The 21,781-nt window shown below is 40.5% G+C and overlaps 2 protein-coding genes across 2 annotated transcripts; one reads left to right on the top strand and one right to left on the bottom strand.

Moving 5' to 3' along the window:
* Positions 1 to 213: 213 nt before the first annotated feature.
* Positions 214 to 1,101, bottom strand: LOC116411028 (vomeronasal type-2 receptor 26-like). Its single transcript, XM_031902795.1, has one exon. The coding sequence runs from the start codon at positions 1,075 to 1,077 to the stop codon at positions 214 to 216; it is 864 nt and encodes a 287-aa protein (XP_031758655.1). The 5' UTR covers positions 1,078 to 1,101.
* A 10,619-nt stretch (positions 1,102 to 11,720) lies between these two features.
* On the top strand, positions 11,721 to 14,515 carry LOC116411027. Its single transcript, XM_031902793.1, has 2 exons — positions 11,721 to 13,298; positions 13,641 to 14,515. Exons 1-2 carry the CDS (start codon positions 12,011 to 12,013, stop codon positions 14,513 to 14,515), a joined length of 2,163 nt encoding a protein of 720 aa, XP_031758653.1. The 5' UTR covers positions 11,721 to 12,010.
* The last annotated feature ends 7,266 nt before the right edge of the window (positions 14,516 to 21,781 follow it).

Here is a 21,781-nt window from a genome sequence, read left to right as displayed (position 1 = left end):
AATAAATAAAAACACAGTTGAAAAAATAAAGTAAATAATCAAAAGTTATTTAAATCATGACCCAAACTTTTTAATTATTTATAATACCAATTCATCCACTGGCTCTGGGGAGATTGTAAAAATTTGATTTGAATGTAGACATCATAACCTCATTTAAAATGAATAGTATAACGGTTTTAACTTAAAACTATTAATTTTTTTAAAGCAACAAGCTTAGTGAATTCGGCAAACAGTTACTTTTGTGTTCAGTTGAGGCCTGAGAAATATAATGTAACACTTTGGGGCAAATATACAGCCCAATAACCCAGCACTGGAGGATAAGATGGCAAATATCTCAACTGCCACCATTCTACTGCCCTTACTGCTCAGGTATGCAGGGACAAATGCCCCCCACACGCTACAGAACCCCAACATACTGAAAGTGATGTTTTTAGCCTCATTAAATCGGTCAGGGAAATCCTTGGCTAGAAATGCAGCAATGAAACTTAGTAGGGCCAACGTTCCTATATATCCAATTATACAGAAGAAGAAAGTAACAGATCCCTCATTGCACTGTAAAATAATGGTGTTCCTCTCAGAAAATATATCAACTTCCAGAAATGGGGGATCAAAGGCCATCCAGATTAAACAGATTCCAATTTTGCCCAAAGAGCATATAGTCACAAATACAATAGGCACTTGAGAGCTGATGCACTTCTTCAGCTTGCTCCCAGGCTTTGTGGCATTGAAGGCAATAATAACTGTGAGAGTTTTAGCCAACACAGAAGAAACAGAAATAGTAAATACAACCCCAAATGTTACTTGTCGGAGGAGACAACATATCTGAGTTGGGCGCCCAATGAATAATAAAGTGCAGAGGAAACACAACATGAGAGAGATGAGGAGGAGACAGCTGAGATTTCGGTTATTGGCTCTCACTATAGGAGTCTCCCAATATTTCACAAAAACTCCCTGTACTGCAGAAGTTGTGAGGAAGAGCACCAAGGCAATGGAAGCCAAACTGGCCCCCAGAGTCTCCTCATAGGAAAGGTAGTTTATCATTTTGGGAACACAAGCAGTTCTCTGTTTATTGGACATTTCATACCCAGGGCATCTGAAGCAACTTGGAGCATCTGAAAATAACATATATAAGGTAAGACATATATTTTATATTTAAATACAAATCTCAAAACCAATTCCATTTACCAAGAACCAAATGATTCTTTCTTCCCTTTTCTCTTCTTTCTTTTTTTGTTTGCTTTTTAGTATTGGACTTAGAGTGATGTTCTTGTAAGCAGCCAAAGGCTGGGCAAAGCAACATAGATATAAATTATAAATCTTCGAAAAGCAAGACAAGACATGCAACCAGGTTACACTGATTTATTATTTTTAACAACTGTTAAACAATCAGGAATCAATAGTTGTTATGCTAATAACAGCCCAGAACTAGCTCTCCACTAAGCTGATGTAGAGCATGAGTTACGTAGAGCATCAGTTACACGTAGAGCATCAGTTACCACGTAGAGCATACAGTTACATGTAGAGCATTGGTTACATCGGACACCTCTCTCCAGCTGGAGCCTTGTATTTAATGATCTTACTCACTAGACCTGACTATCTTACTCCCCTGGGATTAACTAATAGTAGGAGCTAGGCTATCACTAAGAGGTCCTCATGCACAGGGTTCCTGCAGCCACTACTTTTTCCTTAGGGTTAACACTTTTCATATCTCATGCCTTTCTCCACTCCCAGCCCTTACTAGGCTTCTTGCCTCTAACAAACCATCAACTTTCTTTGGAAGTGTAATCTAAAAGAGACAAAACATATGGTGCCTCCCATTTTAATGAGACTGAGGGAGTCCCAATTCCAATACTCTTCCCAACTGTGAATCTGCCTGAAGTGAAGGTGAGCAAAACCTTTGCCCTCCCATAAATAGTTTATTCAAGATGGATGGGATTGTAGATGTGGAGCATGAAATACCTTTCTGGAATGTCCAAACCAAGAAAAGTGGCCATACACGGATGATTCTAGGTGCCAATATCAGTCCTTTAGACCCGATTTGGCAGCTTATTGGCCCATGTATGGGCACTAATGATGGCCTGCCCGACCAACAACTGGCCCCAAGAGGCAAACAACCAAATTAGTGTAATATCACCCACCTATAGGTGGGGGATATCGGGAGAAGATCCGCTCACTTGGCCTCAATGGTTCTATTTTTCATTAAGTTTATGAATTTGTAATAAAATTTTTCCAATGTGCTCTTCTGTGTATTCCAATATCTGACCGGCAGTGCCCAGTATTTGTATTATTTTTAATTCCAATAAGAGACAGGAATTAATTCATAATTATACTTCATTCAGGTTAATCACTGAGCAATTAATAAATGAGGATAGAAATCTTTTCTACGGACCATCTCTTTTCTACTTCTTTGCATCGTTGCTGCAGTAGAAATGTTTATGGTACAATCTGTGCTAGGCATGGAGCTTGACTCGGTGGATGCAATAGCTAAGAGAAGGATTTTATGTAAAGTACAATCCATTGTGAATAATCCCTCTCACCCGCTATATAGTGTTTTTGCTGAGCAGAAGAGTAGTTTTAGCCAGAGACTAATTACTTTTAGGTGCTCTAACAGAGGCGACACAGGAGATCTTTTCTCCCTAGCGGCTATAAAAATTTATAATTCCTCTCTCTCTGTATTTCATACACATATATAATACCCATAAGTGGTTGTTTGTAGGTTGGTATTTATTGTTTTATGAAGGTTTTTTAGGTATTTATTATCCGTGTAATATGTTTTTGGAAGGGTTTGTTTAAATTTATTTATTATCTTTGGTAATTGGGAGCACCTGTAACCAAGCATAAACAATTTCCCTTTGGGATTAATAAAGTTTTTTGAATCTTGAATCTTGAATAAAAAGTAACTTTTAAAATTCTGTTTCTAAACAATATCCAATACTCCAGATTTCTACTTCAAGCACCTATTTGCATACATCTATAATAGTTCTTACGCTTTTGCACCCCCACAAATGTTTAGCTTTCAGTACTCAGATTGCTAATCAAGTGCCATGTTTATTGTGCCATAACTTTGCCTCCTTCTGGGCATCTCAGCTTCACCCTAGAGCAATGAGTCTGTATTACATGCAGGAACTGCTTTCATTTTGTAGCTACCCATGCCTTTTAGAGATGTCTACCCTCAATAAAGACAATTTGCACTCCCTGATGGTCAATGTTTCTTCTCTTTAATGATTTGCCATCTTCAGCATCCAGATTTGTCTCCTACCTGATGTGTTGGATATTCCCATCTAACACACGGGACACAGTCATAACAACAAGATGGCGCCCCTTCTATTTTAGACTTTCTATATCCGGGGCACAAGGGTGCATTGCAGAGCAGCTCAGGTGTCTGTATTGTAATATACAAAGACACAGCAAGTCATGGATCAGAACATATACACATGCTGAGTATACAAAATCGCTGTTCAGGAAATGAAAGCTGTTTTACATTTGTCACTTCCATATCATTAATGGGGAACAACCCACATGGAAAATTACATAAAATATGAATGTAAAGATGATACCGTATATTCTCAGTATAAGCTCATCCGAATATAAGCCGAGGTACCTAATTTTACCTAAGAAAACTGGAAAAACTTATTGACTCGAGTATAAGTCTAGGGTGGGAAAATGCAGCAGCTACTGCTAAGTTTCAATAACCAAAATAAAATACCAATAAATATATAAATAAATATAATAATAAATACCAATAAATATATAATAAATATAAATAATAAATACCAATAAAATGACATTAATTGAGACTCAGTAAATATCACCATAACTTTAAGCCTAACTAGTAATAATAATTTCAGCTGTCTAATTGTTCACACACAATTATCAATCACAATTATAATTTTCATGCTAGCCATATGTCCTTTATGTTTACTTTACTTTTTATGTGCAGGTAATGGATAAGATGATGGTGGTAGACAGAGTTCTTTGTTGGCTGCAGTTTCCCAAAAATACTTGTAACTGTACCTTGATACTGCAGGGGCATCACTTCCCTCCCTGGGGCACAAAAGAAGGCCACTATTAGTGGCTGGTGGGTTGGTGGGAATCACTGGCCATCTGGTCCCAAAAGAGAAGTGGGCAAGAAGGGGAGCGTTATGTCACTTCCGCCACTTCCGCCCACTTCCGCCCAGGCTCGAAGAAGAGCATACTGTTAGGTAGCCTAGGGTGCCTAGCAGTGGCTGGCGAAGCTGAAGGGGCTGCAATCGCCGGAGGGGCTTGTGCAGGTCAGGCTTTTTAAAAAAAACAAAAAACGGCGTGTATTCCTCCTGACTCAAGTATAAGCCGAGGGTTCATTTTTTAGCACATTTTTGGGGCTGAAAAACTCGGCTTATACTCGAGTATATACGGTAAATTATTTTTTTTAAAAAAAAAGGGAAATTCAGTAAACCAAAGGACAAGGGTGTGGCTTTTTATAGACAACAGTTAAAAGAATGGCTAAATAAGTTGGTGGCAAAGACACTAACAATTAGGTGTTTTGGAAAGGGTGAAATTATATTTATCATCTTATTCATCTCAAATAAATTACTATAGGGCTCATTTACAATTGTGAGCCAAGTGCAAAGTTTTGTGCATTTAATGATGAACAGGGCAGTGTCCAGGCTACAGTCATCCTAACCATATACCCAACCACCTAACACTCCCCAGGCCCATACGGGGAAAATCACACCCAAAGTCCAAGGTAGAGGTTCACAGGATTATTGCCACACTGATTAAAACAGACTGAATAATACAAGTTGGCCAATACTGTAATTGAATTCCTAAGTACCACTGGAATGCTTGGCCAAAGTTCAACAGGAGTGAATAGGAATGAAGTCAGATCAAAGCCATTATCTGCTGGGTAACCTGGGCCTTTCCTGTTTCATACTAAATGGCTGCTCCCTTGGATACACAGAAGCTTATTTATATAAACTATCATAGTAGTATAGTAGTTTTGCCAGTGTAGGGAATCAGGACATTACCATGTTGAAGTGTGGGCCCCACAAGTCAGCGCTGTTATTGATATAAAATTGCGTGCCGTGGTCTGATACATTAAAGTTTCCAACTTTTGTTATAACAGAACGATCCCCCGGTAAGAAAAGCAACTTTATGATGTTAAACTGTGCCGGTGGGTCCCCGTATTTGTCAAAGGAGTGGGTGTCATTGGGAAAAGTGGTAAAGGTCACATTGCGCACAAACTGGTTTATCTGGGAAAGAAAGAAGTTTTTGTTTGTGAATGAACAAGCACATTAGTAATGGGGAGAGCCCCGCCAGTCACTAAAGCTCCACCTCACTTGCATGCAAAGCAGTAGGAATTCTGGGAATTAAATTTGTTTTATTACTTATTATCCCATCAAGTTAACAACTAGGTTTTGATGCACAGGTAGGGAGTGGTTCTGACTTCAAACATTTTTCACAGTGTTGGTGTATACAAATATTCAAGAGTAGTGATGGGCGAAATGTTTCACCAGGCATGAATTTACGCATTTCACCATTGGCGGATTGTTTCGCAAAACGGATGAAAAAATTTGCAGCAGGTCCAAAAATTGTCGTGGGCGTCAAAATAAATAGTTATAATTATTAAAAAAAATTAATACATTTTCATCCATTTCGCGAATCTCTTGAAAGATTCTCAAATTTTTCGGGACAGATTCGGTCATCACTATTCAACAGAAACACAAATACTGAACAATACAAATGGTGGCATAGTAGATAAGAAATTAATCTAGAACACATGGATTTTAGTGACAGTTGTTCAGCTATCCAAGTGTATCAGAATATAACAAAGTGTAATACGGGTGAGATTAAATATACGGTTGGCCTGTTTCTGTTTATGATGATGTAGCGCCCTGGATTCCTCCTGCCAAGAAGCCAGTGAGGCAGGAGACCCAATGGTCTTGGTCTGGTTTGAGGCTCAAATAAGATTTTATGTCTTTAGTAGATCAGACTATGCTTTTACAACTATTTTAGCACAAGTCTCTTTTTCTATCTTGTTTCCCTTTAAACTGGAGCAAAGTGACCTGTATATACAGATTAGCCAGAGACGTAACTAAGAGTTTATACACCTCACACCGAAATCCCCCTCTTCTTGCTTTGTTGTTGGGGGGGCATGATTTATATAGTGGACAAGAAAAAGTTTCAATGGAAACTGCCTAAGGAATATTGTTTTCATACACCATACAAATGAGATTTTGGGTAAAAACTAAAATCTTAGTTTAGAATTAGTGATGAGCAAAATTTTTCGCCATTGGAGAATTTTTTTTGCAAAATGTGCTGTTTAAAAAAATTGTCAAGTGGTTGCGTCAAAAAAAGTTACAGTTGCGTCATACTTGCGTCAAAAAAGTTGCGTTTTGTGAAATTTTCAGCGTTTTGCTGAAAAATTCATGGAACTGCTGAAAAATTAGCAAAATGTCAAAAAGTTCACAAATTGCAACTTTTTTGAGTGAAGAAAAAGTTGTGATTGTGTAAAAAAAAAGTTACAGTCACGCCAAAAAAGGTACAGTTGCGTGAAAAAAATGCGTTTTGTGAAATTTTCAGTGTTTCACTGAAAAATTTATGAAACTTCTAAAAGATTGCAAATACTGCTGTAAAATTTACAAAATGGCAAAAACAAATCACAAAACGCAACTTTTTTGAGTGAGAAAAAAAGTTGTGTTTGCATCAAAAAAAGTTACAGTCAAGCCAAAAAAGTTACAGTTGCGTGAAAATAATGCGTTTTGTGAAATTTTCAGCGTTTCACTGAAAAATTCATGAAACTTCTAAAAGATTGCAAATCAGCAAAAAACTCACAAAATGCAACTTTTTGGAGCGAGGAACAGTTTTGGTCGTGTCAAAAAAGTTGTGTTTTGTGAATTTTTCAGGGAAACTAGACAGATTTGTTCATCACTATTTATAATTTATAGAAATTTATCAGATAGTTTTATTGTGCCACATCCAATAATGTCAACACACAATCTGCTTTGTGTTGTCATGTATTGCTGGCCCCAGCAACCAAACAGCATTTTAATGCCAAGTTAGAGATAGAATCAGAACAGAGGCAATTAGTTAATTGATAAAGGGAACCGATTCCAAACTTTGTCAAAAAAAATAATTTTCTAATACTAAAAATGAAATCTAACATGACCTTCCCCCCTGAAAAGGCATCCAAAACTCTACTGATATGGTCAGATGATTTGCCCCATATATATATATATATATATGATTTATTTTGATTAATTTTGATTTATTATGGGCATGCTAAACTCCTGTTTCTAGCAGCCTGTAACATTCAAGTTAGGTAGGAACCAGTGTGCGAGCGCTGGATGCAAAGTCTGGCTCTTACGGTATAACAGGAACTCCCAGCCCTTCCCGGTCTTCACCGATGCCCTTTTGGGGCCCCGGAACTTTCTGCTGCGGTCCAAGCTGGGGTCCTGCAAACTTTCAGAGTTCAGACAAAAACGGGGTACCGGCAAGGCAAGGCAAAATCGTAGTCGGGGTACAGGCACAAGTCAAGGCAGGTAGTGAGAATCGTAGTCGGGCACAGGCAAAAGGTCGAGGCAGGTGGCAGAAATTGTGGTCAGGGTACAGGCAAAGGTCAAAACCAGAAACGACAACCAAAATGCTTAAGCAGGTACTGACAATAAACCAGAAGCCAGCTTGGGCAATGAAACACTGAAGGAAGGGGTTTAAATAGCAGTATTTTGGCGCCAAAACAAAAAGGAACCAGAAGAACTAAAAACCTGTACAAAGATGGCACCCAAAGCTTCAAGGCGCGCAACTGCGCATGTCCGCGCATCATCGCGCATGCGCAGTACCGCCGTGCCGTCCCCGCCGAACCCGGAAGTGTGGGCCCATACCAGAGCGCATCTGCCGGCCGGCGCGAACTAAAGTAGGAGAACGCGCCAGCCCGGCAGAGCGCCTTACACAGCCACAGTGCTGTAAAAGGAGCCACACCGGGATGCTGTATAAGGTACTACACCTCTCCCGTATGGCTGTGTGAAATGTTAAACACAATAGAGCCTTATGTGATCGTAAGCAGACTCTCTCCAAAGGCCTCAGGGATGACGTATAGCTACGAACAGTTACCACTGCACCCTTTGACATGAAGTTTCTGGTGCACAGCATGTATTTTTTACGATCTCTACAGCTGGCTTTATTCACCTCTCTGCCTATCTCCCATCTGGCACGCTAATTTTTGACAGCGACACCGATGGTGTTTCATTTACCTTCCTACCAAGTATACATTGGGCGCACCTACTATGGCAGCAGGAACCACTACCCACAAGGTAACTAAACCTTCTCTGTCATACTGTTTCAATTAAGATTAATGTATGTTCATGATCCATACCCTGGTCTTGTTGATATGTGCACCATCGTTAACTCTCTGTCAAGTGTTATGTGTATTTACGGAACCTTGCTGTCTGGTTATTCTGTTGCTTCTTTAACGCACAAGGCGCTATCTATTTGGTTTTTCTGAAATGTTATAAAATGTTGATGAATTGTTTATTACTCTTTTAGCAGAAAATGAACTCGAAGGACACACAATATTAAGCACATGGCTAACCATTGCTTACGGACATTTATAATGACCAGTATTTATTCTACGAACATAAATGAAACAACAATGAATATTTCTTGTATATTAATGTATTTGTATTTTATACATGGTGATTTCGTTTGACACTTTGTTGTTCTTCACTTTGATGTATATAACTCGTATATAGCAGTGTAATGCACATCATGTTTACGTCACAATCCTGTGTTTCCCGCCACACTGGGTATTTAAGTCTAGTTTTTTATGTGTGTGTTAACTTTGATAAAGGCTACAGGAGTAGCCGAAACGTCAGTTCTTCACTATTCTTCAATAAACTATTGAGTTTTGTGATAAGTCCTGTGTGGAGCGGCCCATCTTTTGATTGATTGTCTACGTATTGAGGACTGCACCCAGGCGTTCATTGTTGAATTATGGTGAGTGCCGACCTACTCTACATTTTATATATATGTATAATATATATAGTAACTGTCTTTTAGTAAATGTATACAAACTACAGTTTTTTAAAATTAATATACAAAATATACATTGTTGTTATCTAATAGTTGGTTTAGCAAATCTATACAAAACAAACACTTAAATGTACAGCTTGGAAGGTGCACCTACCTGCCAGGGTTTTACTTTATGTTTCAGACTTTCTAACTTGCCCCAGTGATTGGCCGGTGGCTGAGCAGAGTAGAGATTGTGCAGGGCGCGCGCCAGTGCATAGACTGCAGTGTAAACTCTATAAGTCACTCTGTAATGGTGATTCCCATACACTGATACATCTGCCTCACTGAAAGTCGCATTCCCTGGGCAGGTTTCCTTCGTTACAGACATGGGGATGTCTATGAAAGGGCATACAAATAACAAGTGCCATGTATATGCAATCAGTGCATTGTTGGGGTAGTTATTAGGAGAAAATGTATAGAAGAACTGCTTAAAGCCGGGGATCTCTCCTTCCTGGATCAACAGGGACAAAGAGCCATTTAATGTGAATTCCATCTCCTGGTCATTAAGCATTATAACATTGTATATAAAGGAAGTGGTGATCCATAACTTTGGGGGAGGTCGTAAAGAGAAGATAAGTATACAAGGTTGGTTTCCCGGCTAATAAACAGGACAATCACAGTGGTCTTCTTAATCTCCTTAGGAAAATCAAAAGGAAACGTAATTAAAGCAGAGAAGGCCAAACAGCCCCCCCTACTGACAAGTTCCTTACTTATCCTTTCCCGGGCTCTGTACCCTGTGGCATCATCTGATATAATGAGTCCGACCCATTTCCAGCCAAAGTGCTTCAGTATCTGCACAATCCCATCCATTTCTGCCTCCTCATTGGGGATAGTTCTGTAGAATGATGGGAACTGGGTTCTGTCATTAAATACTGGATCCATGGCGCCGTAACTGATCTTGGTGTAAACAAATAAAGACAGGTGTTATGCCTCCAGCACTGTTTTATTGTTTTATTGCACCACCTTGTGGTTTCTTGAGGTATATGTTTTGATTGTTTAAAGAAATGTCCTTTTCAGCCTACCGTACTTTACCATGTGACCATGGGTAATACAGGAAAAGGTTCAGTATAGCTGCCATCTTAGCAGCATTAACAGTGCAATAGCAATCCTGCATAATCCTACCCAATCCAGCCCCGTGGAAGCATCGTTGGTAGGTATCATCCATCCCCAACCCCTAGGTTAATAATACAAACATATATCTTCCATGTTTATACCTTAATGTGGTTTATAATTGTTTATGTGCAGTCACTTCAGGGCACATCTGTTCTTACCCAGGTATCTAGGCCTTAACCCCCACTCAGATGCCTCTCATCTTTTATGTGTTTGTACATGTATAAACCATAATGTTTGTTTACTGTACTTATCATGCTGTATAGTAAATGCTGTCATATTTCTGTTTCCCCAGTTTCACACCTTCCCCTTTGTTAATAAAATGAAGCCTACCAACCCGTCTCATTGACTTGATGAAGGGAGGAGTTTAACTGTATGTCGAACTACACACTGCCCCAGGGTAATACGTAGGGAGGACAGAACAGTGAAACAACGGCTGCACAGCAGGCAGGACAAGCTAGGAGCTACACTGCAAGTGCAGGCAATCTTTAAATTCAGCCACTGCTACTAAGTCACGGTAGCCCAGAGAAGCCACAGCAGCTACAGCAGGCTGAAGACTTCTCCATTATTGTATAATGTCACAGAAACGGACACCCTCACTAACAACAAGGTCCCAAGTCTCGGGTTCCTCCCAGCGCTCATCTGTCATCAATGCGGCCGCAATTGCCCGCGCGAAGGCAGAAGCAGCCAAGGCCCGAGTCTCCTTTGCAGAAAGGGAGATGGAGGCAAAAACAGAAAAAGCACGCCTAGAAGCAGAGAATGCACGCTTAGAAGCGTCTCTAGAAAAGCTGGCCATAGAGAGGGAAGCTGCAGCAGCCATAGCTGAAGCAGAAGCTCTAGAGGCAATCATATACCCTGACAGCGAAAGACACAGCAGGGCACCAGATCTAGAGATTGAAGGTCAAGACCCACTGCAGCGCACCTCTGAGTATGTCCAGCAGCATTCCAAACAAAACACAGATTCTCTTTCAGCACAAGAACCAGGTCAACGCGCTACCAGAGAGCCAGACCAACAATGCTATACGACTCAAGAAGTCAGCAGCAAGTCACAAGTGCACCAGAGAGGTAACGCAGAGCAAAATGATCCTGCTTATGGCACCCACATCAGCTGGGTACCCAAGCCTACGGGTAACCCTACAACTACTTCCTCTGATATGTTAAGGCGGTATGTCACAAGTCAGCCTAAAGAAGAACCTCCAGACAGGTATGATTACACAACACCTTCTCACTATAACACTCATCCACCTACCTACCATGGTGCCAACCAGGCCACAATGGACTTTGCCAAGTTCTTTGCCCGGCGTGAGTTAATCACCAAAGGACTTGTAAAGTTTAACGACCGCCCAGAAGGCTTCAGAGCCTGGCGATCCTCCTTTCAAAACACGATCAGAGACTTAGACCTATCATACAGTGAGGAGATAGACCTACTTATCAAATACTTAGGCACTGAGTCTGCAGAGCATGCCAAAAGGATCAGGGTGATCAACATAAACCACCCAGAGACTGGTCTCAAAATGATCTGGCACAGACTTAATGAGTGTTATGGCTCAGCAGAGGTAGTAGAGAATGCCCTCTTCAAAAGAATTGATGATTTCCCTAAAATATCCAATAAAGGTTACCAAAAACTTAGGGAACTAAGTGACCTGTTAATGGAACTTCAGGTTGCTAAAGCCGAAGGAGACTTACCAGGACTTGCATTCCTGGATACAGCCAGAGGTGTTAACCCCATAGTGCAAAAGCTACCCTACAACTTGCAAGAACGGTGGATGGCACATGGGTCTAAATTCAAACAAACATACAATGTCACATTTCCCCCTTCACTGTGTTTGTGGACTTCGTATACCAGCAAGCCAAGATGAGGAATGACCCCAGTTTTGATTTCACTCTGCCACATGCCACCCCTTCAGTGCCTAATACTCGCAAAGCAGTAACAGTTCACAAAACTAATGTTTCCTCTTCAGGTTCTTTCCACAGATCTGCTGACAGCTCTCAGGAGGAGACAAACAACAAAGACCCTGGTAAGCAGTGTCCCCTACACCAAAGGCCTCACCCTCTTCTGAAATGCAGAGCCTTCAGAGGAAAGTCCATAGATGACCGCAAAGCCTTCCTAAAGGAAAACCACATCTGCTACAAGTGCTGCTCATCAACATCTCACCTTGCCAAGGACTGTAAGGTCAGTGTAAAATGCACAGAATGTGACAGCACACACCACAACACAGCATTACACCCTGGGCCAGCCCCGTGGACATTACCTCACAACAAGGGTACTAGCGAGCATGGCGGGGAGGAAGGTGACACTGCTACAACTACCCCAGAGGTCACTTCACAATGTACAGAAGTCTGCAAAGGAGCCATAGGTGGCAGATCCTGCTCCAAAATCTGCTTAGTCAAGGTATACCCGAAAGGCCAAAGGGATAAAGCTATTAGACTTTATGCAATCATGGACGATCAGAGTAATGGATCTCTAGCCTGTCCAGCTTTCTTTGATTTATTCAATATCAAAGGCCCAAGCATTCCTTACTCCCTAAAGACTTGTGCAGGAGTTATAGAGACAGCAGGGAGGAAGGCATCTGGCTACCAAGTAGAGTCCATAGATGGACAAATATGCTTGCCTTTGCCACCTATAACTGAGTGCAGTCGGATACCAGATAATAGGACTGAGATCCCTACACCAGATGCAGCACTGCACCATGCACACTTGAAATGTATAACGCACTTAATCCCTGAACTTGACCCTAAGGCCCAGATAATGCTTCTTCTTGGAAGAGATATCCTACGGGTCCACAAAGCAAGGGACCAGATAAATGGTCCTCACAATGCACCTTATGCTCAGAAGCTAGACCTTGGATGGGTCATCATAGGTGATGTATGCCTGGGAGATGTACACAGACCAACCAACATCAACACTCTGTATACTAACACATTAGAGAATGGCCGCCCTTCTCTTTTTCAACCATGTCCAAATCGCTTTCTGATTAAAGAGATTCAGAATAACGCTTATCTAACCAACCTCTTAGGAGAGAGCTATCCCTGCGCTAAGGATGATGATCATTTGGGTTGCAACGTGTTCCAGAGATCCAAAAATGACAATCAACTTTCCCTTTCCATAGAGGACAAAATCTTCCTGGAAATCATGGATCAAGGTATGTGTAAAGACAATGCTAACAGCTGGGTAGCCCCACTTCCTTTCAAACCACATAGACGTTCCCTTCCTAATAACAGAGAAGAGGCATTCAAACGTTTCACTTCCCTCACTCGCACATTCCAAAGGAAACCAGAGATGAGAGAACATTTCTTTACATTCATGGGAAAAATATTTGAGAATGGTCATGCAGAAACTGCTCCTAGTATTACAAGGAAAGAAGAATGCTGGTACTTGCCAATCTTTGGAGTATACCACCCAAAGAAGCCAGGTCAGATCAGAGTTGTGTTTGATTCCAGTTCCAAATATGACGGTGTTTCCCTAAATGATGTACTTTTAACAGGTCCAGACCTCAACAACAAACTCTTGGGGGTACTCATACGTTTCCGCAAAGACCCTATTGCCTTTATAGCAGACATCCAGCAAATGTTCCACAGCTTTCTTGTGAGAGAAGATCATAGGAACTTCTTGAGATTCTTCTGGTTCAGAGACAATGATCCAGCGAAAGATGTCCTAGAGTACCGCATGAAAGTGCATGTGTTTGGAAACAGCCCTTCCCCTGCAGTGGCCATATATGGGCTCAGACGGTCTGCCCAGGAAGGAGAAGTTGACTATGGCAGAGATGTCACACAATTTGTTGAGAGAGACTTTTATGTAGATGATGGTCTGAAATCATCACCCTCTGAGGAGACAGCAATCAGTCTGCTTAAGAGAACACAAGACATGCTAGCCTGTTCCAACCTCAGACTGCACAAAATAGCCTCCAACAGCATAGAGGTAATGAAAGCCTTCCCTTCCCAAGACCATGCTAATGATTTAAGAGACCTAGATTTGGGTACAGACACATTACCTGTACAACGCAGCCTTGGCCTAAACTGGGACTTGAAATCTGACACATTTACATTTCAAGTGAACAAGGATGAGAAACCCTTCACTCGCAGAGGAGTCTTATCTACAGTAAATAGTTTGTATGACCCTCTAGGATTTGCAGCTCCAGTGACTGTTCAAGGCAAAGCTCTACTACGAGAACTAACTGTGGAATCTTGTGACTGGGATTCCCCACTCCCAGCAGCAAAGGAACAAGTCTGGATAGAATGGAGAGACTCTTTAGGAGCATTGTCTAGCATTCAAATTCCAAGGCAATACACTTGTACTCCTGCTGCAGGAAGAAAAAAAGGAAGCTTTGTATATTTTCCGATGCTTCAACCAAAGCAATAGCTGCTGTTGCCTACCTTAAGACTGTAGATTGCAAAGGACAGTGCCACATTGGATTCATTATGGGTAAAGCAAAACTAACTCCACAACCTGAGCACACTATACCCAGATTAGAGCTATGTGCAGCTGTGTTAGCAGTGGAAATGGCTGAACTCATCACTTCAGAAATTGATCTTCAACTAAGTGAGGCTGAATTCTACACAGATAGCAAGGTAGTGTTGGGCTACATCTGCAATGAGACCAGACGATTCTATGTCTATGTAAGCAACAGAATTCTGCGCATACGGAGATCAACACACCCAAAACAATGGCACTATGTACCTTCTGAGAAAAATCCAGCAGATCATGCAACAAGAGCTGTACCCGCAGCTTGTTTAAAACAAACCTCCTGGTTTACAGGGCCTTCTTTCCTGTATTCATCTGAACAGAATGACCCTGCTGATGGGTATGAACTAATTGATACAACATCTGATCCAGAGATTCGTCCACAAGTATCTACACTCTGCACTGATACTTCAAGTATGCACCTTGGGTCTCATCGCTTCAAGAGGTTCTCCACTTGGAAGTCTCTAGTCAGATCTATTACCTGTCTGCTTCATATAGTGAAGTCCTTCAAGAAGGGTTTCCCTTCAACATCCAACTGCAAAGGCTGGCACTACTGTCAAAGGGCACATACCGTTGATGAACTTGAGCAAGCCAGAAACATCATTCTTCTAAGTGTACAGCAGGAAACATATGCTAAAGGGCTTGAGTGTATCAAAAGCAAAAAGGCTATTTCCAAAGACAGTGTGTTAAAGAAACTTGACCCATTTATTGATGAAAATGGCTTACTGAGAGTTGGTGGTCGCATCATGAAAGCTACACTTGAACAAGAAGAGAAAAACCCACTGATAATTCCCAGCAATCATCACATTGCATCTTTACTTGTTCTACATTATCACCAACAGACAAGACACCAAGGACGTCTGTTTACAGAAGGTGCCCTGCGTGCAGCAGGATTCTGGATAGTTGGAGCAAAGAAACTTGTAAGTAGTGTTATCTTCAAATGTGTCACTTGCAGGAAACTTCGTGGCATGTTTCAGACTCAGAAAATGGCTAATCTGCCAGCAGACAGACTTAGTACTGAACCTCCATTTACAAATGTTGGCCTTGATGTATTTGGCCCCTGGTCTGTGACTTCACGCCATACTAGAGGGGGTCACGCTAATAGCAAACGCTGGGCAGTAATGTTTACTTGTTTGAGTATCCGGGCAGTACACATAGAGGTTATTGAATCCATGGATACTTCCAGTTTTGTCAATGCTCTCAGGAGATTCATATCAATTCGAGGGCCAGTGAAAAACATTTACTCTGATAGAGGGACTAATTTTGTGGGAGCCTGTAAAGAGCTAAACATTCCTTCAAACATTGACAAAAATCTTGTTGAAAAATACTTGTCTGACCAAGGTTGTGCATGGACATTCAACCCTCCTCATTCTTCCCACATGGGAGGTGCTTGGGAAAGGATGATAGGAATAGCACGCAGAATTCTTGATTCTATGTTCTTACAGGAAGGGTCAACAAGGCTTACTCATGAGACTCTCACTACTTTCATGGCAGAAGTAGCAGCCATTATGAATGCCAGACCTTTGACCTCTGTATCCAATGACCCTGAGGATCCCTTCATACTTACTCCATCCACCTTGCTTACTCAAAAGGTCAGTACCATCAAAGCTCCTCCTGGTGAGTTTGATACCAAAGACTTATATAAGCGCCAGTGGAGACAAGTTCAAAGTCTTGCTAATACCTTTTGGGACAAATGGAAGAAGCAGTACATCTTCACCTTACAGTCTAGGAATAAGTGGCAGTCTGACAAACAGAACATTGAACCTGGCAACATTGTTCTCATGAAAGACTCTCAGATCAAGAGAAATGAGTGGCCTCTAGGACTTATCACCAGAGTTTTCCCAAGTGAGGATGGAAAAGTCCGGAAAGTGGAGGTCAAGGTTGTAAGGCAGAATGAGACTAAACTTTTCCTTAGACCTATATCTGAACTAATCCTATTGCTTTCTTCCACAGAACTTTCAAATGGGTGATATCTTACAGTATCAGACGGGGAGTGTTATGCCTCCAGCACTGTTTTATTGTTTTATTGCACCACCTTGTGGTTTCTTGAGGTATATGTTTTGATTGTTTAAAGAAATGTCCTTTTCAGCCTACCGTACTTTACCATGTGACCATGGGTAATACAGGAAAAGGTTCAGTATAGCTGCCATCTTAGCAGCATTAACAGTGCAATAGCAATCCTGCATAATCCTACCCAATCCAGCCCCGTGGAAGCATCGTTGGTAGGTATCATCCATCCCCAACCCCTAGGTTAATAATACAAACATATATCTTCCATGTTTATACCTTAATGTGGTTTATAATTGTTTATGTGCAGTCACTTCAGGGCACATCTGTTCTTACCCAGGTATCTAGGCCTTAACCCCCACTCAGATGCCTCTCATCTTTTATGTGTTTGTACATGTATAAACCATAATGTTTGTTTACTGTACTTATCATGCTGTATAGTAAATGCTGTCATATTTCTGTTTCCCCAGTTTCACACCTTCCCCTTTGTTAATAAAATGAAGCCTACCAACCCGTCTCATTGACTTGATGAAGGGAGGAGTTTAACTGTATGTCGAACTACACACTGCCCCAGGGTAATACGTAGGGAGGACAGAACAACAGGAGAAAGGTAATTCTCTAAAAGTAACCTACACACACCAACTAGCACTGTGGGAAACGTTTCCTGTACTTTACACTGGGTCAGTGTCAGGGGTAAATGACTGGCCTTGTGTCTGTTGTACAGGTATGGGACCAGTTATACAGAATGCTTGGGACCTGGGGTTTTCTGTATAAGGGGTCTTTCCGTAATTCGGATCTCCTACCTGACATCTACTAAAAAAATATTTAAACAGTAATTAAACCCAATAGGGCTGTTCTGCCCCCAATAAGGGGTAATTATATCTTAGTTGGGATCAAGTACAGGTACTGTTTTATTATTACAGAGAAAAGGGAATCATTTAACCATGAAATTAACCCAATAGGGCTGTTCTGCCCCAATAAGGGGTAATTATATCTTAGTTGGGATCAAGTACAGGTACTGTTTTATTATTACAGAGAAAAGGGAATCATTTAACCATTAAATAAACCCAATAGGAATGTTCTGCCCCAATAAGGGGTAATTATATCTTAGTTGGGATCAAGTACAGGTACTGTTTTATTATTACAGAGAAAAGGGAATCATTTAACCATGAAATAAACCCAATAGGACTGTTCTGCCCCAATAAGGGGTAATTATATCTTTGTTGGGATCAAGTACAAGATCATTTTTTACTAATACAGAGAGAAATCGGAAACCTTTTTTATTGAATTATTTTTCTTTTAGTGAATTATTTGATTAAAATGGAGTCTATGGGAGATGGCTTTTCCATAATTCTGAACTTTCTGGATAATGGGTTTCTGGATAAGCGGTTCTATACTTATTGATACATGTATTATAATATAAATAAGGCACTGCCTCACTGATGCTAATAGAAACATTATAGGTTGAAGACATAGGTGCAAGGGCTTAATTAAGATGTTTTCAGTTGTACTCAACTGTATGGGGCAGATTTATCAAATCACGAGTTTGAATCCCGAATGGGAAAAATTCGGATTGGCTACGATAATTTCTGAAGATCGCAAATATCACGAAAATGCTTACGAAAAATTGTATTAGTCACCATAATATCGTATTGGTGATCCGAAAGTCACAAAATTTGCATACCAAATGATTGTAAACAGCGGGAAAACCTTTCCAATATTTTGTGCACAAAAGTACGAAAAAGTCGTGGCAGCCTCAAAAAAGTTGCACAAGCGACGAAAAAGTAGGTGAAAATACGCGTTCGTGGATTAGTAAATCTGCCCCTATGGCTTGTAAATGAGGCCTCAGTCACTTCAACTTTTTAGTACTCTGGATGTACCCGAAGTTACATTACTGTTATACACAATGTAGAAAATACTTCACACTCATTGCAGTGTTGGGTACAGGCTGAAATCCCACTGCCAGGGAAGCCATTCTGGGAAAGCCTCCTTGAGGCCTGATAAAGGGCTGGTGGTAAGGCTGAATCGTTGCCTGTTCCTGGCACAATAAAAACACTGCTTTTCACTGCTTCAGTGTGCTGCTGTTGGGTTTGATATTTTTAAATCCAGATTTGCTATGTAAACAGTGTCATTTAGAAATAAAAAGTACCCCATAAATATTATGGCAGAATCCCTTTAAGGAGTCGTTTCCTTAAGGCTCTGCTGCCTTCGTGCAGCTGTATGGGATCTGGGCCACTTATGGATATTCTTTGTTGCCCCTGCTACCCCCCATGGTGGTATATAGATACGGCCGATATATTGCTGTATACATTTATCAATTGTGAGTATTTTCAACCATTGGATTGCATTGCCTTGGGCAATAAACCCAGTTCTGTTCAGTTTTGCTGCAAAGAGCTTCTGGTGTCCTTAATTTTGTCTTTCTATTTACTTAATTACATTTGGCAGTGGGAGGTGTAGATCAACAACTATCCATACCTACTCTTCTACAAAGAGAGTCCATACATACTCTTCTACATAGCGAAGGCCCATCCTAAGAAAGAGAGTCCATACATACTTTTCTACATAGTGAAGGCCCATCCAAAGAAAGAGAGTCCATACATACTTTTCTACATAGCGAAGGCCCATCCAAAGAAAGAGAGTCCATACATACTTTTCTACATAGTGAAGGCCCATCCAAAGAAAGAGAGTCCATACATACTTTTCTACATAGTGAAGGCCCATCCAAAGAAAGAGAGTCCATACATACTTTTCTACATAGCGAAGGCCCATCCAAAGAAAGAGAGTCCATACATACTCTTCTACATAGTGAAGGCCCATCCTAAGAAAGAGAGTCCATACATACTCTTCTACATAGCGAAGGCCCATCCTAAGAAAGAGAGTCCATACATACTCTTCTACATAGCGAAGGCCCATCCTTAGAAAGAGAGTCCAATGTACCCAATGCTCTAAACCAGTCTAGCTGGACTGGTCTGTTACCAGGAATTCCATATACAAAAGAAACACTTTAATCCACAGCTTCAAAGCTGCACCTAACTGTTAGGGTTGGAGGTTTCTTTTCAGAGTCTCCAATTGGCCCCAGTAAGCAGAGAAGAGATTGTGCAGGGCGCGCGCCAGTGCATAGACTGCAGTGTAAACTCTATAAGTCACTCTGTAATTGTGATCCCCATACACTGATACATCTGCCTCACTCATAGTCTCATTTCCGGTGCAGGGTTTAACTGTTTCTTCTGATATTCCCCTGATAAAGCTGGGAGTGTCTGTAAAATAGCAGTTAAATAACAATTGCCATGTAGATACAATCAGTGCATCGTTGGGGTAGTTGTTGGGAGAAAATCTATAGAAGAACTGCTCAAAGCCAGGGATCTCTCCTTCTTGGATCATTAAGGACAAAGAGTCATTTAATAATTTCATTGTTAAACCATTAACCCTTTCACTGCCAGCCGTTTTGGTCAAAGCAGAACTTGTATTGCTCGACAGTTTTTTAACATTTTGCACTGTTTCACTTTAGGGGCCTTTCCTCGGGGGACTTTTAGTTTACCCAGAAAAACAATATATAGGTTTTTTTTTCAGGACAACCTAAGCTTTCAAAATATGGTAGAATTTTTGTGTAATTCTAATTCTGCAGCAAGATATAGGCTTCTAAATGTCTAAAAATGAAAAAAAAAATCAAATTTTCCATAATATAAACACACATACAAGAAACAAAAATTATGTTATGCACGAATATACAACTGATTTGGAAAGTCCCATGTCTCCTGAATGTGCCAATGCCAAATATATATAGTTTTATGGAGATTTCTCACTTGTATAGGTCAAAAACAGCAGTACCCTACCAAATTTCCAAAGCACTGCTCCAGAAAGCTGCATACTTTAGAACAGTTTCTGGGAAATACAGAATAGGTAGAACTGTCTGTCTACTCCAAACTATCAAGTCGCAATGCTTTCCTAAAGTTATTGTTTTTTATCAAAATTTGTGAAATTTTTAAAAAAAATTGCTTCAAAGCTTCCAGTCTATAGTATCTTATCTTCTACAGGTCATAAAGTAACCAAATAAAACTCCCTAAATATGAATGCCAGGGGTCCCCTGAACAGTTTGATGCCCAATATGTATAGGTTTAGCTAAGTATGTGGCATGTAGGGGCCCCCAATATGAACATACCCCCATATGATCTATCATTTCAGCTCCTGCAAAATCAACACATTTACATCATTATATGTGGGATAAAGCTAGTAAAAAGTACACTCACCCCAGAAAGCCATATATTTTTGGAAAGTACACATTCCCCCGAATCTAAAATGGGTACCCATGTCTTTCTACTCCAAAGTACCAAGCCGCACAGCTTTTCTAAAGTTGGCAATTTTGATGACAATTCCAAAAATCCCCTCAAAGCTTCCAATTTGCAGCATCTTATCTCCCACATAGCATTAGGTACCAAGATAAAACACCCTAAATTTGAACGCCAGGGGTCCACTTAACAGTTTGATGCCCAATATGTATAGGTTTACCTAAGTATGTGGCATGTAGGGGCCCCAATGGGAACATACCCCCATATGATCTATCATTTCAGCTCCTGCAAAATCAACACATTTACATCCTTTATGTGGGATAAAGCTACAAAAAAATTACACTCACCCCAGAAAGCCATATATTTTTGGAAAGTACACATTCCCCTGAATCTATAATGGGTAAACATTTCTTTTTGCTGCAAAGTACCAAGCCGTAAAGGTTTCCTAAGTTTGCAGATTTTTATGACATTGCAGAAAATCGCATAAAAATGTTGCCATTTGCCGCATTTATCTCACACAATTTCTTGATAAAGATCAGATATTATAGGAAGACCATCTCCATTAGAAGCCATAGAAATAGCTTTATTAATTTCCTTTTATTTCTTTTATTTCCTTTAAGTAGTTCCTATATGAAGTTATCTTACTGTAAAGTACATTAGTTATGAAGCAGCCTTGTGCATATAGAGTAGATGGAAACTAATATATAAAGACAGAAATCAGCATTAATTGTATGATTTATAAATAATAATACACATACCTGTGGGTAATTAAAGACTCCTACAAGTTGGGCAATGCTATATGATGTACCAGTAGACAAGTCTCCCACAAATCCCACCACCTTACTGTTCCCCCAGCAGCTGAAATTGGGAA

The sequence above is a fragment of the Xenopus tropicalis genome, chromosome 5 (assembly GCF_000004195.4).
Source record: "Xenopus tropicalis strain Nigerian chromosome 5, UCB_Xtro_10.0, whole genome shotgun sequence".
Classification (NCBI taxonomy): Eukaryota; Metazoa; Chordata; class Amphibia; order Anura; family Pipidae; genus Xenopus; species Xenopus tropicalis.
Note: the sequence above shows the minus strand (reverse complement) of the source record. Positions and strands in the feature narration are given on the sequence as shown.